The following is a 24,750-nucleotide window of genomic DNA, read 5'->3' as shown; positions in this document are numbered from 1 at the left end:
GGCCTGTGTGCGCACTGCCCTGACCCCAGGGCCAGGAGGGCTGGGCTGCCCAGGAGGCCGCGGGCAGAGGCGGGCGGGCGGGCGAGCTCCAGGCAGGAGATCGAGAGGCCAGCACCAGGCGGCAGACAGGGACCAGTGGGGGGGGGGGGCGGGGCAGGGAAAGCGCAGCCAGAGGGGAGGGCGGGGCTGGGGGTGGGGGTGGGGCAGACCAGAAGGGAGGGGCTCAGGAGCATGTGGCAAAGTCAGCCCACTGACCGCCCTGACAGACTGGCCTGGAGCTGGGCTCCTGCTCCGGTACCGGGCCTGCTCAGCCTGGTCTCAGCCTCTCCCTGCCTCCTCCAGCCCCGTCCCAGCCCGGTCAGCGCCACCCGGGCCTCAGTCTATTCTCTGTGCCCAGCAGGCGGATCTGCCCCGGTGGCATGGACTGGCCACGGGCCCAGCCTGGCATGGGGGCCAGCATGTCATGGACCCCTTGGCCCAGTGCAGCCCTGCCTGACCTCCCTGCCCGGGGGCTGATGCGTCGGGACCTGCTGCGCCAGCTCCAGGGTCCAACCTTATTTAAAACACGTCCTCGCCCTTCCTGCGCGGAGGGGATTACTGGGACGTGCTGGGGCTGCGGGCTGCCAGCAGCGTCCTGCAGAGTCACACAGCCTCCCCGCAGAGCTGACTCGGCAGCCCGGGTGCCAGCCCTGCCGGCGCGGCTTTCTGACCCGCCCGCCGGCCCTGCCAGCCTCGGACAGAGCATGGCGAGTTCCCAGGGGAACTCGGGGGTGCCCTCGGTGCGGGCTCAGCCCCAGGGGTCAGGGGAACCTGAGAGGGACCCTGAGGCAGGCAGTCTCTCTCTGTCTCTCTGTCTCTCTCTCTCTCTCTCTCTCTTTCTCTCTCGGGAGCTCCTGGCTGGCGCTGGCTGGAGCAGGGCGGGGCTGCACGCCAGCGGGTGTGCTGGGCCCAGGGCTGAGCACTGGCTGACCGGAGCAGGGGGTCAGATGCGTCCCAGGCAGGGCGGCATCTGAGCAAAGACCCAACAGGGGTGGGCAGCAAGCGTGCGGGGAAGAGCAGAGCGCTGCAGGCAGAAGGAACAGCCTGTGTGGAGCCCCGGAGGGACCCCCACGTGCTGGAGAAGCAGGGAGGCCAGTGCAGCTCGACTGGACCCAGTGACGTAGGGACTCTGAGGGAGCTGGGTCAGCCCTCACAGGGCCTCGCTGGTCATCAAAAGGACTCTTTCTGGAATGTTCTGAGGAGGATGGACATGCTCTAACGGCCATTTCAGAGGAAACGTTTGGCTGTTGGGTGTGAAATAGACTGTGGAGGGGAACCCAGAGCCGCTGGGCCCCCCCGCCGCAGGACGGGATGGACACAGATGGGAGAGACGCGCCAGGAAGGACATCATGGGCTCGGTCTGAGGAGGCGGAGGAGCTGAGGGACCAAGCTGGGCAGGCCCCACGGAGCGTCAGACGTGTCCGTCCGTCTGTGAACCTGAACGGGAGGTGGAGCAAGAGTGGACAGAGCATTCTAGAGCTGCAGGAGGGCTGCCATGCACTTGGAATCGGCATGTTTTCAGCCTTGACCCTGGGCAGGTGGGTCAGGGGGTGAGGTCAGAGGAGCAGGCCCCGAGACTCTGGGACGTGGAGGAGCCGAGGAGGACAGTCGTGGTAGCAGACCAGGAGCATTGCGGTGTCAGCCAGGGCCCACGCCCAAAGCCGGGCGGGCCCAGAGGGAGCCCAGGTTCACGAGCCGTGTCGCACTGCGAACCGCGGGGAGTTTGCAGGATCTGAGTCTGGGCGGCCTGCCTTTCCCACATGCCCAGCACTCGGACGCAGAGCCGCGGAGGCTCTGGCAGGAGTGGCTGTGACACCACCCACCGCACACAGAGCGGCCGTGACCCTGCCCACCGGGCCGGTCCCCACGTGGTCGCACTCCGTGGGCCAGGCCCGGAGCCTTGTCCAGGACCCCTCAGGTACCGCACTGCCCGCTGCTTTCTTAGCTTAAAAACGTGGTAAGAAACCAGAGGAGAAAAGATAGATTTGACCTCCCAACAAAGTAAAACTTCTGTATGCCCTCGATGCCAAAAAATACTTCACCACAAATTAAATGGTAAATTACAAACTCCTGACAAATAACTGCCAACATCCATGACCCTGCTAATTATCTCAATCTATAAAAAAACTCATAAAAAGAATTGAGAAAAATACTGTCCCAATAAAAAATGTTAGCCAAGAACATAAATTGGTAATTCACGGAAGTACAAATAAGTGTCCAATAAATGTAAAAATTTCACTGACAATAAAAAAACTCAAAATAGAACATTGGGATACCAAAAGTTACCCAGTTGATTGTCAAAAATAAAAAAGTTTTTTAATCTCCTGCTGGTGAGTGTTTATTCTGACGGGTCCATGTCTGGTCCTCTGGGAGCGCAGTGCACGTCCCGCTCGCGAGGACTCTCCCTGCTCTGTCCTCGGGCGGGCGTGGGTTCTCCGGGGACGGCTGCGCCCCTCTTCCCCACCGTGTGCCCAGCGGCTGACGCTGACGGTGTCACCATTTCCTCCCCTGCGTGTCCTGCTGCCTGAACTCCTCACACGCAGGTAGGCATTTTTTGCGTTTTGGACGGTTTCCTTCAATTCCCGGAAGTGTAATGACTGGATTAAAGGACAGAAAATGGAAGGTTCTGGGAGCGTACGTGTTTTTACATTGCTTCCAGGAAAGCATGGACAGCGCCCACCCCGCCAGCCTTCCCCGGGGCTCTGTGGGCAGCAGGGACTCCGCTTTCTTCCTTTGTGGGGTGCACGGCACTCGGCACACAGGTTGCAAACCCCAAACCGCCCCACAGGCGGGTGGGGAGCGTTGTCCCCCCACACCCGCTCCCCCACCTGGAGAGACCCGCCTCTCCCCGTGACCGGTCACCTCTGCCTGGCGGGTGTGTTTGACCAGCCCTCACGGCGGCTTTCCTTGCTTGTTGTTCTTTTTTGGGGGAGGGGGTGCAGGAGGAGGAGTATTTTTAAAATCATTTGACAACTCTTCTAGGCCCTTGCTTTTCTATCGTGGTAAAACGCGCACATAAAGTTTACTGTTTAAACCATGTACGCAGTTCAGTGGCATGAGGCACATTTGCATTGCTGGGCAGCCGTCACCACTGTCACCTCCAGGACCATCCGTCTTCCCGCACTGACACTCTGTCCCCATGAGACACGCCCTCCCCCCGCCCCCAGCCCCTGGCGCCCACCACCCGCTTTCTGGGCCTGTGAGCCGGGCCCCTGGGGACCGCGTGTGAGTGGCAGCGCAGCGCCGGCCCTGCTGTGTTCTTGTTACTGCCGCGCCGTTTCCCGCGTCTCTCTCTGTCCTTGCCCACAGCTGCTGTCACTCCCCAGGAGCAGCCGCGGGCGATTCCTGGGCAGCCCCGCGCCAGCCCCCCGCCCTTGCCCTGCGCTCCAGCCCTGCAGGGCCCAGGTGCCCCGTTGGAGGCTGCCACCCCTCCCGGCCTGTCTCTCTTCCAGACGCTGAGCCCCCAGAAGCAGGAGTTCATTTTGGAGGTGCTGTCCGGCTGCCTCGAGTACCGGAAGCTGCTGGCCGTGGTGGTGGACGGCTTCTATGTGCGGGACGGCCGGCTCTGCCCGTGGGCCGACTACGGCCTCTTCCAGGGTAGGAGCCTGGTCTGCCGCCACGGGGCACGCTGCCTGCTCTTGCTCCCCCGTCGGCCTTCGCGGCCCTCGCCCCCTCGGCACCCCTGCCGCCCTGGTTTGCTGCTAGCGCACGGGCCGGGGTCCACCTTAGGGACCTGGCGACAGACTCCAGGCGGGTGCGCTGCAGGCCGGCTCCAGGGCACAGCCTGCAGCCCCTCAAGGGAGGCCCGGCCGGCTGAGAGAGAATGCCCCAGAGAGCCAGCCAGGGGAGCGGCCAGCCTTTCTTGTCACTGAGGCCCTGACCCCCAGCCCTGAGGACTGTGGGCAGTCAGCCTCGAGACCGCAGTGTGCATGGTCCTGCGCAGGGTTAAATGGGAGCTGTGTGCCCGGGATTCCTGCCGGCTGCCTGCTCTCGTGGGGCGTGGCGGCCACTGTGTCTGGGGTGTCGCTGTCCAGGATCAGGGGGTTGAGGGTGGCAGGTGTTGAGAGGCTGAGCCGGGTGGCCTGCGGCCAGGTCCAGTGCTGGGCTCCTGGCCCTGGTGTCCCCTCGCCACTCAGCTCAGGTTCCACGGTCAGCAGCGCATCACGGCCCACATGCCTGGCAGACAGCTGACAAGCGTTCCCTGCCTCTGGGGACCCTCGTCTCACCCAGCAAGATGGAGCTCCTGCTGGCTTGAGGCAGGCAATGCAGCCTCTCAGGGTTAGCAAACTGAAATCCAAAGTGATTTTACTTTTTCCCGGGGCCTTTGGGGTTTCTGGGACCTCACCAGGTGAGGTGACATACAAGGAAGTGCTTTGAAGCCACGGCATGTCCCACTGTCTGGGGCAATGTCATTGGTCCTGTGGTGCCGTCGAGGTTACCGCGTCGGCCTCTGGCTGCCCGCCCCCACGCCCGCCTGTCTCCGCAGTGATCTGCTACCTGGCCACTTTCCAGCTGGAGGAGCTCGGCTTCCAGCTCTTCAGCAGCATCATCAGGACCCAGCCGGCAGAAAAGATGTGCAGGGTGAGTCCCTGGTTCTCCTTAGACCCAAGGGCCAAGGTCTGTCCCCCCCCCCCCCCCCCCGGCGCTGACCCCTCCCCCTCCTCCTCGTTTTAACAAGAGAGACACTGCTGGGCTTGTTCTGTGTTCAGAGGAGGGCTGGGGCCTGAGCCTCTCAGCTGTGCAAGGACTCCTTGGGTGGGTGCATACCTCCAGTCCCCCGAGGTGGCCGGGTGCCACGGGTATCCAAAATGGACCCCCGGTCTCCTGAGGGCCAGGAGCTGGGAAACTGCCTTCAGAAGCCCGGCTGTCCCCAGGCACACGGTCTGCCCAGGGGAAACAGCCTCAGACCCCAGGGTGGGGCTGGGTGGACAGCTCATTCCCCAGGTCCCCTCCTGGCACTGCCCTGGGCTTGGGGGCAGGCAGCTGTCCCTCTGTTCCCACCAAGAGCTCTCTGGAAGTGAGCGGAGGCCTCCAGGTTCCAGGGAACTGGCTGCAGCTCGGTCCCCCTAGTGAGGACACACCCGGCTGGGCTGCCCCGAGGGCCCACACGCCACCAGCAGAAGCAGCTCCCCCAGAATGGGCACCCCAGCCCAGCCTGAGGGGCAGGGAGCAGGGGTCGGGCCCCTCTTCTGTCCCTGGGAGGGAGGTGTGTCCTGGGCAGCCTCCCACCCCGGCGTGGGCGCGGATCCCCACCTGCCTCATGGCACTGATTCTCCATAAGAGGAACCCGGGGGCTCACCTGACACGGGGTTCTGGGCTGAGCCCCCTACATCCCTCCCTCCCTCAGTTCCTCGGATTCCTCTTCAACCCCTTAAACCTGTGCTCGTGGATCAAGGACGAGTGGAGCCTCATCTATGAGACGACCCATGTGAAGAGCTGGACAGACCCCCTGCTGAGGTGGGTGCCGTGCTGTGCCCACGCCCGAGGCCTCCACAGCCCCCTTCCTGCCCACGGGCCCACGTGCGAGACCTGCAGCCCAGAGACCCGGGCTGACCTCCACAGCAGGCGGCTTCCGGACCCTCTGCGTGGGTGGGGTGAGAGCGGCCCCTGCTGCTCTGGAGCCCACCGCTGATGTCGGGCGCTGTGACTGTGGCCCCGGCCTTGTGGGCCACTGCAGGGCCCCTGAGGGGCTCGTTCCTGCCCCACCGCTTGCCTGGAGGTGAAGGCAAGGGGAGCTACCGGTGAAGTCCGGCCTACATGCCTGTCTGGTGTCCCCCAGGGCAGCACTCGCTCCTGGGCCTGTCACCCCAAAGCTGCCTCACTGCCTCTCGTGACAGGCAGGCAAGCGCTGGAATCACTGGTGCTGGCAGGAGGACCAGCACTGCGGCTTGGCCCACCCTTGGCCTCCTGGGGAGGCTGCTGGGACCAAGGTGCAGACAGAAGGGCCCCCGTCTTCCTGGGGACAGGGAGACGGGCTGTGTTGGCAGGAGCAGACTGTAGCCAGCAGCCAGCAGGAGACCACAGGCTCGGGGAAGGTGGCCGCCCTGGGGAAAAGGAGGCCCGGCCAGACAGGGGCGGCTCTCGGAGCTGCCTCTCCTGTAGGGAAGTCCTCTGCCCAGCCAGGCTGCACTCGCCGGCCGCCCTCGGGACTCTCGCCTGTGACCTGGGCAGCTGCTCAGCTGGTTTTAGGGTACCCGCCCACTCTTCCCCCGATGTGCAGCCTTTCCCTGCTTGCCCTGACACCAGCGCCCTCACAGACCTGTCCCTTCCCACTCCCTGTGGGCCCTGGGACATGCGCTCCCCCTGGGGGCCTGGTCCCCACTCTAGGGCAGGAGCTGTTTCAATCCATGCTGTCTGCCCCAAGGGGAGCCCCGCAGGAGGGGACATGGCCGGGCTGGTGAAGGGGGGCTGTACCTGCGCGGGGTGTGGAGGCACGAAAGGGGGCTGGGCCCCAGGCCCAGCAGGGCCCTTCCCCTCCCCCTGCTCCAGGGCTCCCCACCCGGCTCTCCCCACCCCTCCCTTCCCACCTGTCGCCCCCTTGCCTGCTGCCAGGCATCTGGGGTTCGTCCTTCCTCCCCACCTGGCTTCCTTCCCCTGTACCATCTGCTTGGGCCAGGTTAGCTCCATGGCCCAGCTGCTGCTCACCCGCAGAGCCTTGGGTTCCAGCGGTGGGGGTCTGTCCCGTCCCCGTGCTCCCCGCTCCCCCTCACCTGGGACAGTGATGCCACCGGGCCGAGGTCTCCTCCGCACGGGGAAGCACTGGTCTCTGAGGCTCGGGGGGGTGGCTGGCACGGCCCCTGCTCAGCAGTAGCACTCAGTGAATAGTGGCTGCTCGTTCCGCTGTCACCCCCACGCTGAGGGGGACTGAGCTCTCAGGGGCCCCTCAGATCCCACGGGCCATCCCCTGTTGACCTGCTTGGGAGGGAAACCTCAGAGGCTTCTCCCACCTTTGCCTTCAAGATGGCAGCCGGCGGTCCAGAAGCTCATCAGCCAGATGGAGGGGCAGTCAACCAGTCAGGCCCCCCTTTCAAAGGCCAAGGTCACAAAGCCCAAGGAGTTCCACCTGACTATCCCCAGGCCCCGCGCCATTCCAGTGCCTGACCCTGTCCCTGTCGTGGCCAAGCCAACACCAGTAAGTGCCAGCGTTTGCCGTGGGCACAGGCTGTCCAGGCCAGGGGAGTGGACCCCGGGAGCCAGTAGGTGGGGCTGGCCTAGGCTCGGACAGGAGCAGTCGATGGCCCACCCCACAGAGAGGGAAGCCCAGCTAGCCCGAAGCCCACCCTGTGGGTTCCTGCACTCCACACGCTGAGTTCTGGTCAGTAGGTGTGGGGGGAGCCTGCTGGGCGTGGTTCTTGGGCCCACTCCGAACCCCGTTACTACGGACCACTGCCTCCCGTTCCCCGGGAGCCCACAGAGTGCCCTTAGGGACCAGGGACGAGTTTCTTCCCTGTTAGTGCACCTTTTCAGTCTGGTGGGGCTGGAGTCCTTTCCTTCGGGCCATGGTCAGGCGGGAACATCTCTCTGTGTGACCCCAGTGACATGGCCTGACCCCAGCCTACAACCTCTGCCTAGAGCCCCTCCCTGTCCCTCTCCCTGCCTCGCTGACGCCTCTTGTCATTCAGGATGCTTTGTATTGCAAACAAGAGAAAAAAGCAGGGTAGGCTCCAGGCATAGTTCGGTCAGGGTTCCAGCTCCACCTCTTGACCATCTCCACCCTCGTCCCCTCTGTGGGCCTACGTTCTCTTTGGACTCTAACTTCTCTCGTTGTAGCAAAACACCCAGGCCTCACACCCACATTCTGCATGGTCCAAGGCATGAGGAGAAGATCATCTGAGACCAAGAGTTTGGTACCAGCATGACTGGATCAGTTTAGGTCATGGCCTACCCTTGAGCTGACTGCCACACATGCAGCGCGGTGTTCTGACTAGTCACGGGCCCTGCACTGAGCACCTTTGGTGAACTCAGCTTTCCAGGACCAAGCTTGTTCCCCGACAGAACTAATGGCCATAGGGAGAGCAATGGGATGGTGCTGGGAGGTCTCTGGGTCCCAGCCTCACCCTGCCTCCCTGCAGGGCTCATTACGGTCACTTTGCCAGGGAGACTTCCCGTGAGTCAGTCCCTCACGCGGATCAGGCTCCTCACTCGATTTCCTTCTCATTAGCCCCACCTCCTTTCCCTGTGGAATCAATTGGATTTTATAGTTGTTCAGTGATTTGTGGGTCTGCTGATTATCTGTCCCTTTCCACAGCTCGTCCATTTTATTTATTCCAATGCCTGGCACAGTCTTGGTTCAGATCAGACTCTCATTAAATAGCTGTTGGATAGATGGGTGGATGGGTGGGTGCATAGGTGGGTAGATGGGTGGATAGGTGGATGGGTGGATGGGTGGGTGGGTGGGTGGATGGGTGGATGGTTGCTAGGTGGGAAGAAGGAGGGACAGATGATGGGTGGACAGATTATGGTTCTTATCGCTGAGCAAACCCACAGTTACACTATCCGTAGGATCCTCAAGGTTTCTGACCCCGGAGCCTCAGGGCTCAGTGTGTTTGTCTCTGGCCATCTCTCCAGCTGCACCTCCCTCCTGGTCTGCCTGGCCCCTCCCTGGGCCCTGTCCCGCTCCCTGGTTGTGTGTGTGCCTCTCACATGAACTGTGAGATGCTGGTGCACAGTCATCTCGGGGGCCCACGGGTGGCTGTGCTGGAACCGCAGGCTGTTGCGTTTGGCCTCCCAACCCTGCCCCCTGCCCAGGACCCTCTCCCCCTCCTGGGGGGAGGGCTCACTCCAACTCACGCGTTCAGCAAGTGTGTGCAGGGGCCTGGTGCACGCCAGGCACTGAGCCTTCATGGAGCGCTCCCTGCAGTGGGGGCGTGGAGGAAAACCGGGTTGGTAAAGGGGAAGGCAGGCCAGCTGGTGATGGGGACTGAGGACAGCACCCCCCGGGGAAAGGGACAAGGCGCCTTGGAGGAGCCGCAGTCCTGGGGAGCGCAGCCCAGAGAGGCCCCCTGAAGCGCGGTGGGGTGGGGGGCTGGAGGCCCCAGTGAGTGGAGTGAGCAGTCTGGCTCTGTCGGGGAGCGCTCCAGCCAGAGGCAGCATGGAGAAAGGCCCCGGGTGGGGCTGCCCTCCTCTCCCCCCAGTGTTGGAGGGGCTCGGCATGCAGAGAGGATGGGAGAGGAGGTACTGAGGGGACAGGCAGGACAGACAGACACCGAGGGAGGCTTGCGGGGTCCATCCGGCTGCCACAGCAGAGGGGACAATGAGAGGTGGTTTTGGCGACATCTTGAAGCAGCTGGACTGCTTCTGAGATGGACTGGAGTGTGTCACACAGAGAGGTGCCAAGGGGTACGCGGGGAGGACCCCCAGACCTTGCCGTGGGCCGGGAATGGGCAGCACTCAGGGTCCGCAGCCTCGGGAGGGGAGGCTTTCAGGAAGGCGGGCCTTTCCAGTCTGGACGGGGTGAGTTTCTTGTGCCCGTCGGATGCACAGAGGTGAGGGCGCAGGGTCAGGAGTCTGGCAGCAGGGGTTTCCAGGCAGGCTCCACCCTACCCGCCGTGGGTCCCTGCAGGTCACCAAGGGGCTGGTCTAGGCCACCCTGCCCTCTGCTGTGCTATTGCCGCAGCCTGTACCCTTGGCTGGCAGCTCACTTTTCTGGGGCCCGTGACACTCTCCCGGCCTCACCTGCCACTCCAGCCGCTCCGTGTCCACCCCCTGCCCACTCAATAGTACTCTGCCTGTCCCTCCAATGTCCAGTGGCCCAGGCCCTGCGTTTGGCCACCTTCCTTTCTGCTGCTGACCTGACGTCCTTCCCTCCCCCAGTGATGGCCAATACCCCACAAGTCCCAGCCGTAGCTAAGGCTTCCCTTCCAGCCCTGCCTCTCCTGGTCATCTTCTCACCTCTCTCCTGCTCTTCACCCATGCGCCCCCAGTGATGCGGGCTCTTCCTGACACTGCCCACCAGGTCCCCCGGAGCACCTACCAGCCACCCAAGGAGCCACAGGTGCTGGAGACGACCAAGAGATACAACCGCCGGAAGGCGGAGGTGAGCGGAGCCCAGGTCCCAGGCCATCCACAGAAGACGGAAAGGAGGAGGGGAGGGGTGGGGGAGGGGAGGAGGAAGAGGAGGAGGAGAAGGAGGGAGCCAGTCTGCGCCTCACTCCCCACCCCCACTGCCACACCTAGACCAAGGACAGAGTGGGCCTGGGCCACTGAGCCTCTTGTTGCCCCCGCAGGAGCTGCTGTTGAGGGAGAGCCTGGAGGAGATGCGGTGTGCTGTGCCCAGGGCTCGCGGGGAGCCCCCCATGCAGGTGACCCCTGACCTCCACACTGGCCAGTCTTTGTGGGTCATCTCCTGGGGCATAGGGAAGCGGAGATGTCTGAGCCACTGGGTAGCCTTCTGGTGGGAGGCCCAGAGGTCAGGCTCCCAGTGCCTCGGCTCCAGGCCGGGGACGGCCCTGCTATGGGCCGTGGGGACGTGGGGACATGGGGCCAGAACCACCTGGGGAAGCCGCTGGCTGGCCGGCCTCTCCGCGGCTTTCCAGATTTCCATGCTCAGCATTGACTGTTCCCATAAGAAAAAGGCCAAGGTGTGTTTGAGAACGTGATGGGAGACTGACGAAGAAGGGTAGTAGCCCGTGGGTGCCGAGTGGGTACAGGCCCCCAGCAGAGCAGCATACGCCAGGGGGTGTGATGGCCAGCTGCTCCCCCCACTGTGACTTGTGCTGCCCACCCTGGGGGAGCAGACAGATTTGGGGAGCAGCCCCAAATCACAGGTCACGGGGTCTGCCCCAGGGGCAGCTGGGGAGCTGGGGGCTAAGCCCTCCTGACTGGGAGCCGCTGTCCCCGGCCCTCCTGGGGCAGCCCAGTGCCCCACAAGGCCTGCGGATGCCTCACAGGACAGAAGTGCTGTCCTGGGCGGCCCATGTGCAGGGTGGGCCTCCCAGGGTGCATTTGGGGGCACCTGGCGGGCTCAGGTGCCAGGCCCTGACTCCTGCAGGGCACCAAGAAGCTGCAACTGCACATCCCTCCCCGGATCCGCAAGAGTTCAAAGTTGACCTTCTACAGGGTGAGGGGTGCCCCTGACTGCTCGGGGTGGGCACAGGCGACCCCAGGCACCCCCACCCTTACCGCAGAGGGAAATACCTGGGGCAGGGGCAGACGTGGATGAGCGGGGGGTTCCAAGGCACCCTGCCCTGCCACAGACAGCCCCTCTTCCTTCCCCGCAGCCTAAGGAGGCCCCCATCAAGCTGAACACGGCTGCCATCCTGCGAGAAGGGGCCTTATACCAGCGGCAGGTGGAGAAGGAGCTGCAGAGGTCGGGGACTGGGGTGGAGGTTGGAGGGAAGGGCACAGGGAGGGCAGGTCGGTGTGGGGGTCCCAGCTACGCCCTAGAAAGATCATCGAGGCTCTGTGGGGGAGTCAGACTGGGTAGGAGCAGGCTCAGCAGACACTGGCCCACCCCAAGCACCCCAAACTTTCCTCAGGGGTCAGCGCCTCCTGCAGCCCGTCCTGGGACCCTCTGGACCACCAGGGCTGCAGACCCCTGAGCCTAGCCATGAGCTGGGCTGTGGGTGGGAGCTGAGTGGCTAACCAGATGAATGAGACAGACAAATAGACAGAGGGACGGTGTGTGGACGGATGGGGGGAGGGGACAGATGGACAGAGGGACGGTGCGTGGGTGGACAAACAGTGGAAGAAGGGAGGGGAGAGGACGGGCCAGGCGGGTAAGGGCAGCCCGCGCCTGGGGTTCTGCGCCCGCAGGGGCCCGCAGCCGCCCGGTAGCCAGCGCAGGCCCGTCCCGGGAGGAGCTTCAGCTGCCTCTCCCCTTCGCCAGGGTGGACAAGCTTGTGGGTGGGGCCGGGGACTTCTCCGAGTTCCTGGCGTGGCAGGAGAAGGCGCAGGCCGAGGACCGGGAGGAACAGCGGGTCGCAGCCGAGTGCCGGCGGCTGCGGGGGAAGCTCAGCCACGAGGAGGCGGCGCTGGCCCGGCAGCAGCTCCTGCGGGACAACCGGCACAAGGCCGCCCGAAAGAAGGCCGAGGTGAGCGGGTCCGGAGGGCACCGGGGCCTGTCTGACACCCAGTGGCTGCGGGGCTTTGGGGCAGTGGGCCTGGTCGCTTTGTGGTCACGGCCTCGCAGCGGGGCCTGGGCCGTTTCTTCCTGAGACCCAAGGCCCGGTCTCTGCCCCACCCCAGCAGCTCCGGGGGTTCCGGAGGCGTTTCGGGCCAGCTGGCCTGAGCGCACTGCCTGCCCCTGCCCCCCACATCCACACGTGAAGGAAGACCTGAGGTTGGGGCAGGAACTCCTAGAAGTGTTTACGTGTCCTCTCCCACAGGAGGGTCTGTGGACGTCGTGTCCCACTTTAGAGGGTCCAGACGTATGGGTCCTGGCTGTCCCTCCTCCTAGCGCACACAGCCTCGTGGGGGCCCCAGACCTGTGCTCCCCCCGCAGGCCCGCCTGCAGCTCTGTCTGCCCTCAGACACGTGCCACCGAGGGCCGGCTCTCAGGCGCCATGCCCCACGTTCCCTCAGATGCCTTCCTTGCTGCGCATGTGTGTCTGGGCTTAATGTTAGGGTGTGCCATCCTTGTCTTTTAAGTGGGCTTTTCAACCGTGTGAAGTCGAAGCGATACGATGGAGACCCAGAGAACTCTTACTTCTGTGAGTCTGCAATGACGCCCACCTGCCTACAGCCTTATTTTCATTAATTTCTGGGTCATCTTTCCTGTTTTCTAAGCAGATACTCACACTTGTACACACACACTTCCTTCTTCCCTTGCTTTCCCTCAAGTGCCCTCCTTGCCTCGCCTGCAATGGGCCGTGTTGCTCAGGTTTTCCTCTCGTGGGTGTTCGCAGTAAACGCCATGAGGGGGGACTGCTGATCGAGACTGAGCGAGAGGCTCGTTTTCTTGTCCCCGTCACCCTGGGCCGGGGGGCGTGATTTCACACAGACGCCACGTCCCCGCCCCTGGAGCGTCCTCCGCGCTCAGCACTGGGCAGGGCGGGGTCCTCACGACGCGTCATAGTGTCCTGCATTGAACTCGGGACTTTGCCGTTGTCATAGGTGAGAAATAGTATCTCCATATAGTTCTGACTTGCATGTCATTTATTATTCGGGAATTTGGGCATCTTTTCATCTGTTTAAGGGCCATTTCTGTATCTTTTTCTGGGCACTGGTTGCTCATGTCTTTTGTCCATTTTCTTTTTCCTGGTTTTATTGGGGTATGACTGACAAGTCAAATCTGTACATATTGAAGGTGTCCAACCTGATGTTTTGACGTGCGTACGCATTAGGGGATGGCCCCCGGCACGCTCATTACCGCCTCCGTCACCTCGCACAGTCCCCTTTGTGTGACCGGGAGGGACACGTGAGGCTCACCGTCCTGGCAACTGTCGAGTGTGCAACACAACACCGTGAACCGGTCACTGTGCCGCACGCCAGCCCTCAGCGTCTTCTAACAGAAACCTCCTGCCCCAACCAACACCTCCACGTCCCTCCACCTCCGTGACCCCCACTGACTTCCACAGATGTCACATGCGTGTATATACAAGGTCTGGCCAGAAGGTATCCACCCAGCCGCGTCCTGTGAAAACAGGGAGGTGTAGCGAAGGAGGTATGAGACACAGGAAACACTGTATACTCAAGACAATGACGCCTCAGTCCCCTTCAAAGTAGGCCCCTTGGAACCTCACCCCGCTCTCCCAGTCCCCATCAGCTGCTCATTGTAGTTTCCTGAATCTCATCGATGGTATGAAATCTCTCCCCTTTCAAAGGTGATTTTAGTTTTGGGAAAAGTCAGATGTGACAGGGCGCCAAGTCTAGGCTGTGGTGGGGCTGAGTCACCTGGGTGACTTGATGTTTCGCCAAAAAAGCTGCGCAAGACGTGATGCGTGAGTGGGTGCATTGTTGTGGGGAAGCTGCCAGTCACCAGCTGCTCACAGCTGCGGCTTCTGAGTCATCCGGATAGTTTCCGTGGAGGAAAGTTCAAGCTTAAGGCAGAACTTGATGAGATTCATTGCTGTGCTCTCTCAGCCATCATGGGGGCAACGGCCACACAGCACACGTGCTCACTCAGCAGCATCTCCTGCCCCCTCCGACGTGTACAGTGAAGTCGCCACTGTTCACGCATGCACATCCCAGTCCACTCTCCCTGGCTGCCAGGTCACATCGATGTCGCGCAAACTGTTCTCGTGTTCACAATGGCTGGATTTCTTCCGGACAGACCTCGTAAGTGAGCTCCTACAGTGTTCGTCTTTCTGTACCTGACTTATCTCACTTAGCGTAATGGCCTCCAGGTTTATCCGTGTTGTTACAAATGACCGGACCGCCTTCTTTAAGGCTGACTAGTATTCCATTGTGCATATGTACCCCAGTTCTTCATCCGTTCATCTGTCGATGAACCCCGGGTTGTTGCTGTCTCGGCTGCTCTGAATGATGCCGCAGTGAACATGTGGCACAGATGAGCTCTTCCAGAGAGCATTTTATTTCCTGCAGGTAAATGCCCAGAGTGGAATGGCTGGGTCATGTGGTGGTTTTGTTTCTAATCTTTAGAGGAACCTCTCTGCTGTTCTGCACGGTGGCTGCACCAGGCGCAACCCCTCCACAGGGCACGAGGGTCCCTTTCCTCCACATCCTCACCCTCGCTGCCGGCACTTGTTACCTTTTGACTTTTTTTGTGACAGACATCCTAACAGGGGTGAGGGGACGGCTCACTGGGGTGTTGATTTGCATTTCCCTGATGATTAGGGACGCTGAGCTTTTTTCACGTACCTGTTGCCATTTGTATGTCTTCTTTGGAAAGAACTATTCAGGCCCCTTGCCCATTTTTAATTAGGTTATTTCCTTATTTTCTTATTTTTGGTACTGAGTTGTGTGTGTGTTCCTTATGTATTTTGGGCACTAACCCCTTATTGGACAGATGGTTTGTGAATATTTTCTCCCGCTCCATAGGGTGCCTTCCCATCTGGACGATAGTCCCACTCGTTCATTTTTGCATTTGTTGATGGTGCTTTTGATATCAAATCCAAAAAAAAAAAAAATCACTGAAGTCTAGGAGCTTTCCCCATGTCTGCTTCTAGGAGTTCCGTGGTCTCCGGTCGCGTGCCGCCCCCACGCCATCACTGCCACAGGCACAGCGGGGCGGGACTCCCGGCCCCGCGCAGGCGCCGCTCTCTGTCTGCAGCGGGGGTGCTTGCGGGGAGCCCCGCAAAAGTTTGGGAGCCCACTTTTCCACACCTGTAATTTCCACACAAACCTTTCTCCAACTTATTACACAGTTTTCAAAGGCACTTCTTAAAACGAACTTTTTATTTTGGAACCGTTCTAAGAGTCACAGAGGAGTTGCAAAGGGGGTACGGGGCGTCCTCATACCCGCCGCACCCGCTTCCCCTGCTGGTAACGGCTCACAGCCTGCAGCACGCAGCGCAGGCCCAGGGGCTCAGGAACTGAAGTCCGAGGGCAGGGTCACTGGGCTGCGCTCCAGGGGTGCGGGGTCCTTCCTCGGTTCTTCCAGCTCTGGTGACCCCGGCGGTTCCTCGCTCTGCGCCAGCCTCACCCCAGCCTCTGCGTACATCGTCATGGCCGCCTGCTCCGTGTCGCTCCCTGTCCTCTCCTCTGCGTATACGGGCACTTGTCATTGGGTGTAGGGCGCACCCTACGTCCGGGAAAATTTCATCTCGAGGTCCTTAACTAATTACTGAGTTGTCCAGAGTCCGGTTAGTTTTTTCCGTAAGATAAAAGACACATTTTTCATTTTCACCAGTAACTTTATTGATTTGGACATTTTGAGAATGCCAGCTGTCTCCCGCGTGGTGGAACGTTGACTGCTCTCAATCATTGTCTCGGTTTATCGCTGTCAGCTTCAGCTGGTCCACCCAGCTGTGGAGCGGCGTCCAGCGAGCAATGTCCAGCCCGAGACTTCACAAACCACCTCTGACACGTTCCATCGGTCACAGCACCTTCCCCGCACACGGCACAGGCCTTTTTTTGCATTTCAGTTGTGTTTTTACCTTTCTTGAAATAATAAAGCATAATACGCAGAAAATGTTGCTTTTCTTCCATCTTCAATATTAAAATGTCTGCAAAAAAATTTACTGATTTTGATAAGATTTTTTATGCACACTGATAAGACAGCTGTCACAATACAATCTAATAACACCGTTTCAAATGAAGTAAAAGACAACTGAGTGCTACTAGAGCCATCTTATGGAAAAAACCAACCGGACTTTTTTAGCCAACTCAATACTTGTTACCTAGCTGGAGAGAAATAAGATCACATTCTGAGGTCCCAGGTATGCGTAGATTTGGGGGACACCGACCCGCTACACTGTGGTACATGTATCACAACTCAGGAGTCAACACTGGCCCACAACTCCATTTGGATGTCCCCATTTTCCCACTGATATCCTTCTCCCATTCAGGATGCCACCCAGGACCCGTGTCATTGAGTCGTCACAACTCACATTCCTCCTGGCTTGACATTTCCTCAGACTTTCTTTGACCTTAATGACCTTGTCAGGTTTTTTTACCTTGTCGGTACCCCAGAGAACACCCCTTGGTCGGGGTGTCTCATGAGTGCACCGGGGTGTGCAAGGAAGACCACAGAGGTAACGTGGTCCGCGCAGCCCATCAGGGAAGTCTGCGGGCCACAGACCTCTCCCTGCTGCTGTTGACCTTGCCCATTGGCCGGCGTCATGTCTAAGTGCGTCCACTGTGGTCACTTGCACTCTCCGTAGAGTGCTCTCTGCAGGGGGTTCCTAGGTGGAGCCCCCGCTCAAGGAGTGGGGTGGCTCTCCGACTCCCCCTCGTGCTCCTGCGCTCCGTCACCGGCTGTGTCAGTGTGGGCTCTGCACACGCCCGTCACACTTTGTGTTCAGTCCCGGACGCCATTGCTGATGTGGTGGTCGGCTTTGGCCATGGGTGGGGGCGTGGCGCCCCTCAGGTCAGCCCTGTGTCCCTGGGTTTTCTGAGCACTTCCTCACTTCCTGGTACTAGAAAATGCTTCAGGCTTGTGTCTCCCCTGCCCTAGCCCCAGAAGCCACTTCTCAAAGCCCTGGTTGCCGTTTCTCAGAACCCGGAATGAAACGGCACAGCATTCATTAAAGGAGTCAGTCCAGAGCCATTTCTGATGTGCCAGCAAACTGTTTTACGAAGGACGACTCGAGTCCTGACCCCGCCAACCACGCTGCCTGCGGCTGCTTCTCCACCTGCCTGCTGTCAAAGTTCAGCTCCCCGCTGCAGAAACTCCCGAGGGCTGGGAGCCCGACAGGTCCCTGCAGGTGTAGGCCGTTGACAGGGGCACAAATCTCACACTGTCCTCCGCAGAATCTTGACTGAAAACATCCTTCTCAACTCACAAAAATGTCAAAGTGCAAACAGGCTGAGTGTCCGTCAGGGGTAGAACGGGCCGAGGGTTGGGACATATTCCCAAAAACAGCCATGAAAAGAAGCCAGCCACACTCCAGGCGACAGAGTGGCTCAGAAGCACCTCGCCTGGAGCAGAAGAAGCACACTGGGCAGACTCTCAGAGTGACAGTCATGTGCTGGGTCCGCCCTCCAGACCTTTTGCTGCTCCGGAGGCTGGGAAGACGGGGGACACAGGGCCACTCCGGGGGCCCCTCGTGGCGCTGGCCCCCATTGTGGCGGGTCACTGTCCCAGCAGATGGCCGAGCTCATGCAGCAAAGTGCCGAGAGGCGCCTCCAGGAGGAGAGGTCCATGAAGGAGCTGGTGGAGCAGGTGATGGAGGGGCAGAAGAACGTCCAGGTGGCCCAGCTGAAGCTCCTGAAGGGCCGGCGACAGACAGGTATGGCAGGGGCCAGGCGCCCTGGAGGGGAGGCCCCCACTGCTTTCGGAGCCCCCAGCAGCCCACTTGGCCCCAAGTTCAGGAGGTGACGGCGGAGAGCCAGGCACTGCTGCAGCGCAGCGCACAGGAGGCCAGGGAGGAGCAGAGGCTGCGCTGTGAGCTCATCTCCCGGCTGCGAGCCCTGGAGACCCAGCCCACGCGCAAGGGCAAGCTTGTGGACCTGACCCAGGTGAGCGCGCCGCCCCCGAGGACCCCCTGTGTCTTAACTGTGTGTGCCTGGCATTGCCGTGGAGGGCTGCCCAGGATGCCCACTCGGCCCGGGCCTCGCTCTGCCTTGTCGCTCCTGCCCAGCTGTGGGCCCCACACCACCACGCTAGAGGCCTGGGGCTGGCCCAAGAGCTCACGGTTCTGTCGGGGAGAACATGGTGGCCCCTGGCAGCAGGGGGCCCGGACTCCAGGGCTCGACGGGGTGCGCTTCATATTGCTGTGTGTCCAGGGTGGACCGGGACTGCCTGGGTGGGAAGCGCGGTGTAGGGAGAGTGCAGCGCACAACGGCCAGAGGCTGGGCAGGCGGGAGCTGGGCCTGGGCATCAGGGCCTGGGAGCCTGTGGGAGAAGCATCATGAGAGAGGTCAGGCTGGCTCAGCGAGGTGGCGGGGGGGAGAGGGGGGCAGGCCTGTCCCGGGAATGGGGGGAGTCCTGAGTGCTCTCTGTCCGGACCCTGGCTCCATTTGGGTCTTGGGCTGCAGGGGGGCCCAGGCTGGAGAAGCTGGGAGGCAGACATGTCACACAGACACTGCTGGCAGGGGGAAGGGGGCATTCTAGGCGCCAGACCAGGCCCAGAGAAAGCAGGAGGCACCAGCGCTAGAGGTAGGGATGGCGGGGACACTGGGCACAGGAGCACCGGTGGGCTGTATGTGGGTCCATGGCTCAGGCTCACAGCCTGGGACTCCCCGCTCCCCCCCCAGATCCCGGGGCATGGCCTGGACGGGGAGATGTCCGTTGTGGAGCTGCGTGAACGGCTGGCCCTACTCAAGGAAGCCCAGCGGCGGGAGGAGGAGGAGAAGCGGGACCAGATCATCCAAGGCAAGCGCGCCAGGAGCCAGGAGCTGCAGAACACGCTGGAGCAGATCTCTCTGTGCCGTTCGGCCATGGGGAGGTCTGCAGCCTGGAGGTCGGCACCCTTTGCGCCTTCAGGGGCTTCTCCTCACAGCTGCCCCCCCCCCCCTGCACTGCCCAGGCAATGGCCCACCCCTGTTCCTTTATCAGCCGATTCTCAGGCATATGGAGCAGGTGAGAAAGTCACGCAGGGATGGCTCGATGCCTGTGACCTAGATCTGGTCATTTTGCATCTGGGTCACAGGTCCGACCTTGGCTGTATGCTCCATCTGGCTAGCGAGCTATTCATCTTGCTCCACAGAACCACCTGGAAGTAGCTGCAGGCATCTGACACTTTGTTCCTAAGCACTCGGTGCACATCTTCAGAAAAACAGACATTGTCCTACTTAAAATCGCAGTGCGTGGCGCCGGCAGAGCGCGCAACAGCAGCCCCGCCAGCTCCAAACGGCCTGTCCCTGCGCTTCTGCAGGGCTCCGAAGGCTGCTTGCTCTGACTGTCGGTCCTTTGGAAGCCAGGGAGAGCATGTGACCACCCCAGCCTGCTTCTGTGGGGACACAGGGGTGACCTTCCAGCCCTACGCGGCAGTTTGGTCAGGCAGAGGCTGGTGTCCACCCCCTGGGGCTGGCTGGCCCTTGGGTCCTGGCCTGACCCCACGAGGAGGCAAGGATGCCCCAGAGGAGGTGGTGCCCTGCACTGTGAGAGCGTAGGCTGATCAGGGCCTGGCACCCAGGGCTCCAGAGGAAGTATGTGAGCGTAGCTGGGGTGGGGTGGACAGCAGACGGTCAGTCACCAGATCCAACAGTATTGGTCCTGAGTGTCTGCTGCTCTCGTCACGCTTCAGAGGTGGCCCGTGACAATAGCTGGGGCTGCCCAGGGAGGGCTGGCCAGCCACTCAGCAGGTCCCCACAGTGGCACGCCCCTGGGAGACCTCACCACTTCCCAGCCGCCTGACAGACCCCAAACGCAGCCTGGTTGGTGTTGGGGAGCCTCCGAGGGTCCCGACCTGCCACCAACACTTCTGGAGCCGCTGCACGAAGCCAGAGCCACGGCTTTCCTTCCCGGGGGCGGTGGGCACTGGGGCTGGAGTTGCCGGCAGCGTGGTGAGGAGGGAAGAGCACCGGCAAAGGCCCTGGGGCTGTGATGTGTGAGGACGGCCTGCTTCATGCGTCTCATTCCGGAAAGAAAGGGGCCTAGTGTGCAGAGGTTTGCCAAGACAGCACAACGTCAACAGCGGTTCCTTCTAGGAAAGGGGCGGAGGGAGGGGAGTGCAAGGTACAGGGGCTCTTTCATTTTTTTACTTCAAATGCGTGGTTAATACACGTGGGATGCTTTTTTAAGTTGTTAAGTACGAAGAATAAAAGGGTGGAGGCGCTGGAAGCCCCACCGGAGCGGTCCTCGGAGGGTCCTCCCTCCCCCAGCCCAGGCTGCCTAAATCACTCCCGTCGCCTGCGGTCGGGACCCCTCCTAAGCCCGCCCTGTCCGGCCCAGGTGGGAGAAGAAGAAAGCGGAGGCCCCAGCGGCGCCCTCCCAGGACGAGCGCGTGCGGGAGCTGCGGAGCCGCATCAACGAGCGGGCAGCCGAGCGCCGGAGGCAGGCGGCCCAGCTGCACGTGCCCGCCATGCGGGCGGCGCACCCCGAGCCGCGGGTGAGCCAGGGACGGGCGGGGCAGGGGTGGGGCCCGGGCGGAGGCGGCCTGGGAGAGCCGCCGGGCCTCGCCAACACTCCCTGCTGCGCAGCGGCAGGTGCAGCCCTGGCCGGAGCTGGAGCGGAGCCGGGAGCGCAGGCTGCGGACGTTGCAGCAGGGAGGCTCGGCCTGCGGGCCGGCTGCGCGGACCCTGCGGGCCGCCTGAGAGGGCAGACACGTCCCCGGACCCCGAGACCCCGCCGGAGGGAAGTGAGCGAGCGAGCGGCCTGCCCTGCGCGCCGCCCCCACCCCCGCCCGCCCAGAGTAGCGTTGCCAGATAAAATGCAGGACACCAGGTTGAGAGAAACCTATGCGAAGAGTATGGCTCTTTATTTGGAATTCAAATAGCCCCGGCTCGGTATTTCATCTGCTAAACATGGCCACCTAGTCCTTCCCTGCACCCAGCATTCCGGACACCCCTCTTCTGAGCTCCCAGAGCCCCTTCTGCGGAACCGAGTGGTTAACCTGGGGACCCTCAAGACTGAGTGTGTGTGCCTTTGGTCGGAGAAGTGGCCAGGATTCTTGAGCCGGGAGGAACTGGCCCTTCTCGTGGGTGTGGTGCACAGCGCGACTTTAAGAGATCAGAAAATGAGCGCTGACGCTCTGGAGAGGGTTACCGAAAAAGTGCTTCATGGGGCGAAGAGCACAAATCAACAGTGAGACCCAGGGAAAGGCAGGGAGGAATTCCGTGGGGAGTGCATCACCGACCGAGCTGCCGGCATCTGGAGTCACAGCTGCACGCTGGAACACCAGGGGCCCCAGGCAGTGCCTCCATGCCACGGGTGGGGCTTCAGAGGACCGATGCCGGCTCCCCGGCTTTTATTAACTGGACTAACAATAATTATATGAAGGAAACTGTGTTCTGCGTAACAAGAACCACCTGGTGGGTCCCCTGGCCCCTGGGAACTGGCCATCAGATTCCCAGAGTACAGGGAGCCACCACCCCTTCCACCCCTTCTAGCATTCAAGGTCGGTGCAGTCCTGTCTGGGGCAGCTTATATTATAGCTCTCGGCGCGCTTCCCTCCAGGGGCCACCTCTGGCACCATGACCCTGGTCCACCTTTCAGGCCTCAGTAGTACAATGGGTGGGGGGGGATTAGGATGGCGAAGGAACTGTCCCCACCCCCAATCTGCTGATGAGCACTGGTGCTCAGAGGTGAAGTTACGTGGCCCAAGAACCACAACCCAAAGCTAAACCCGGTGACCTTAGAGCATTACCCAGCCTTCTCCAGAGTCACCAAAAGAACAAGTTTGGGCCACTAGGCACAAGCCTGCCCAGGGACAGACAGCGGTGGATTCCTTCCCCCGGGGTCTTGGGCCCAGCACCAGAGGGGACGGTGTGGCCTTGGGGACAGGCTGGCTGCACTGCCACTCCCAGGAAGGAGAGAGTATGGGCCAGCCCAAGGGCGAGGACAGAAAATGGGGAGCTGGGCAGATGTCCAGGAGATCCCTCCACCCCCACCCTGCCTGGGTCCTCGGAGATGGCACTTCACAGGGGGAAGCTGGGCCCCAGGGCACATTCAGATCATGAAGGCAGATACCTTGAAGTGACAAGAACAGAAAGAAGAGTGTTCTCCCCCAATATTCTGAACTGCATTAGAACCCCAGGATTCTCCCACAAACCTGTCAACGTAGAGCTGGGAGTAGATTACATTTCATTTAGAGAAATGAACATGACATTTCTCATACCTTGTGTTTCAAATCCGTTCCATTTGCTATCAAGGGAATACACTGATGAGGACCTGTCCAGAAAGTCCCTCAGCAGTGTAAGAAACAAGGTCATAGTGACTCCCAAACCAGTAAAAAGTCATTAGTAACAAAGGGCAAATGTAATTAAAGGGTCTTAAGGGCAAATGTAATTAAAGGATCTCTGAGAAGGAAGTTGACAGCATAGGATATCTACAAATCACAATAGGGGCATTTAAATGAATGTGTTAGATTGTAACTCCGGAGTATCCAGTCATGAAGAAACGGAAAGGAGAGGGGACGGGGAGCTAGTTGCGTTAGGGTGGGGAAGCCAAGACTATAAAACCAGGTTCCTTTGTCTACTTGGCGCAGACATTGTCCTGGCTGTGAGGGTGCGCCCGGCTCTGCAGACTCGTGAATAAAGGCCTCGCTTTACTGCTCAAGTCCTGTGTCCCGGTTTTTATTGTGAGCGTTTCTCACAATTTGGGGGCTTGTCCGGGATCTTCCGCCTGTGTGCGGGAAGGGCTCTGAGCCAAGGCGGGGAGACGCGCCCTACCCGCTTTTGGGTGGCCCGCTTGACCCAGGGCCCACCTGCCTCAGTGTCCGGAAACGACCCGAGACTTCTTGTTGGGACAGCAGTGGATCGATGCAGGGGGAAACAAAAGCAAACACCGCGGCAACCAGGCAACCTCGTGCACGGGCCAAGGTAAGAAGATTGTACTTAAGTACTGCCTTGGTGGTTGGGCCTCCTCGGGAAGCTGATGGTGCGTGTGGCTGGTACGAGTGTGGAGTGCCCCTCCGCTGGGTCCGTTGTCCTGCGTGGGAAGCAGCCGGAGACGGACGAAGCATCTCGGCTTGGGCGCGTGGGTAGGTTCAGCCACGGGAATCAGCTGAGGATGGGAAATAGAAATTCTAGGCCTAGGGGTGGGGCCAAGGAAGGCCCCACAAACATCCCATCAAACAGTCCATTAGGGAGAATGTTAGAGCATTGGGGAGAGGATCCCCGGACCAAAAGTAAGGGAAAACGGACAATGGTAAATTACTGTTGTCTCCTTTGGCCAAAGGAACCCATTAAGGGGAGATCCGTCTTCTGGCCCTGATTTGGGTCTGACGAGTGTTGGATTTGTCAAGTCCTGGTCTTAATGTGTGTTCAGCTTCTTTTTTTGGATTGTTTGTTTGTTTTTGGAGAGCGAGGGGAGAGGCATCGCTGTGTGGTTGCCTCTTGCTCGTGCTCCCAGTTGGGACCTGGCATGCAGCCTGGTCGTGTGCCCTGACTGGGAGTCGAGCCGGTGACACTTGGTTCGAGGGCTGGCGCTCAGTCCACTGGGCCACAACAGCCAGGGCCAGGCATCAGCCTTTAAGGAAAGAGAGGGAATATGCTCTCTGCTGATCACCACCTACCAGCAGATCCGCAGGTCTCTTCCCTGTAAAAAAGAAAAAGTAAGGCCTGGGACCCTCTGTCCTGTCTCCCACTGCCTTACAGCCCTGGCCAGCCGGCAGCCAACTGGGCGGAGGCACCGTGGATGGACAGTACAGACGGAAGAGGCCAGGAACACCTAGCAGATACCCCACCAGTATCCGCCCCCATGACACCTACGGGGCCAGTGGAAGTTATTCTAAATTAAGAAAGGAATTGAAACAATGTAAGCAAGACCTAAAGAACTTCCCCATTCCCTCAGAGCAGCCGGTTTCCCTTTAGGGAAGTCTCCAGGGGTCCAGGACATATTAGATATGTCAAATGCTCCTTCAACAAGCACTGAAGTTAGAAACTTCAAGTGCAATATGAAGCGCTTGGTAAAGGACCCCCTTGGACTGGCGGAACAACTAGACCAGTTCCCCGGACCCAGCATATACATGTGGACAGAATTAATGTCTATACTAGACATCTTCAGTGGGGAAGAGAAGGGAGTGATCAGATGGGCTGCTATGAGGATATGGGAAAGGGAATATCCTCCCGGTCAGGGAATTGTCCCAGCCTAACAAAAGTTTCCCAGTATAGACCCTGAATGGAATAACAGGCCGGAGGATAGGGCTCAAATAAAAGACCTTAGGAGCCTCGTCATCAGGGGAATCAAGGAGTCCATTCCCCAAGCACAGGATGTCTCCAAGGCATTCGAAATATAGCTCCATCAGATTCCTACAGAAGCTCAGGGACAAAATGAGGAAGTATTCTGGTCTAAATCCAGAGAATGCTGTGGGACAGGGACTCTTGAAAGTCACCATTGTAACAGAAACTGGCCAAATATTTGTAAGGAATTGCAAAAAGTAATGAATGGGCCAAATAAAGCAATTGAAAAACTCCTCAGGAAAGCTCAGAAAGTGTATGTTAGAAGAGAAGAGAAGCAGAAACTTAGCTGCCAGATACCGAGTTGAGTACAGTCCTTCACCGTGTGGAAAAGAACAAGGATTGGAAGCATGTTATGGTTAAATC

General features: G+C 60.3%; 1 protein-coding gene across 1 annotated transcript in view; it reads left to right on the top strand.

Moving 5' to 3' along the window:
* Positions 1-20,799, top strand: part of CFAP99 (cilia and flagella associated protein 99) — a 29,057-nt gene extending 8,258 nt beyond the window's left edge. Inside the window, exons 3-16 of the mRNA XM_090267162.1 lie at positions 3,492-3,636; positions 4,526-4,620; positions 5,387-5,496; positions 7,000-7,171; positions 9,995-10,075; positions 10,266-10,340; positions 11,030-11,098; positions 11,259-11,347; positions 11,867-12,071; positions 17,690-17,831; positions 17,909-18,060; positions 18,799-19,004; positions 20,438-20,594; positions 20,686-20,799. Coding sequence (XP_090123288.1) covers positions 3,492-3,636; positions 4,526-4,620; positions 5,387-5,496; positions 7,000-7,171; positions 9,995-10,075; positions 10,266-10,340; positions 11,030-11,098; positions 11,259-11,347; positions 11,867-12,071; positions 17,690-17,831; positions 17,909-18,060; positions 18,799-19,004; positions 20,438-20,594; positions 20,686-20,799 — 1,812 coding nt within the window. The remainder of the gene's footprint in view (positions 1-3,491; positions 3,637-4,525; positions 4,621-5,386; positions 5,497-6,999; positions 7,172-9,994; positions 10,076-10,265; positions 10,341-11,029; positions 11,099-11,258; positions 11,348-11,866; positions 12,072-17,689; positions 17,832-17,908; positions 18,061-18,798; positions 19,005-20,437; positions 20,595-20,685) is intronic.
* Positions 20,800-24,750: the final 3,951 nt, after the last annotated feature.

The sequence above is a fragment of the Furipterus horrens genome, unplaced genomic scaffold (genome assembly GCF_987537825.1).
Source record: "Furipterus horrens unplaced genomic scaffold, mFurHor1.1.pri manual_scaffold_2, whole genome shotgun sequence".
NCBI lineage: Eukaryota > Metazoa > Chordata > Mammalia > Chiroptera > Furipteridae > Furipterus > Furipterus horrens.
This window is presented reverse-complemented; position numbering and strand designations above follow the sequence as displayed.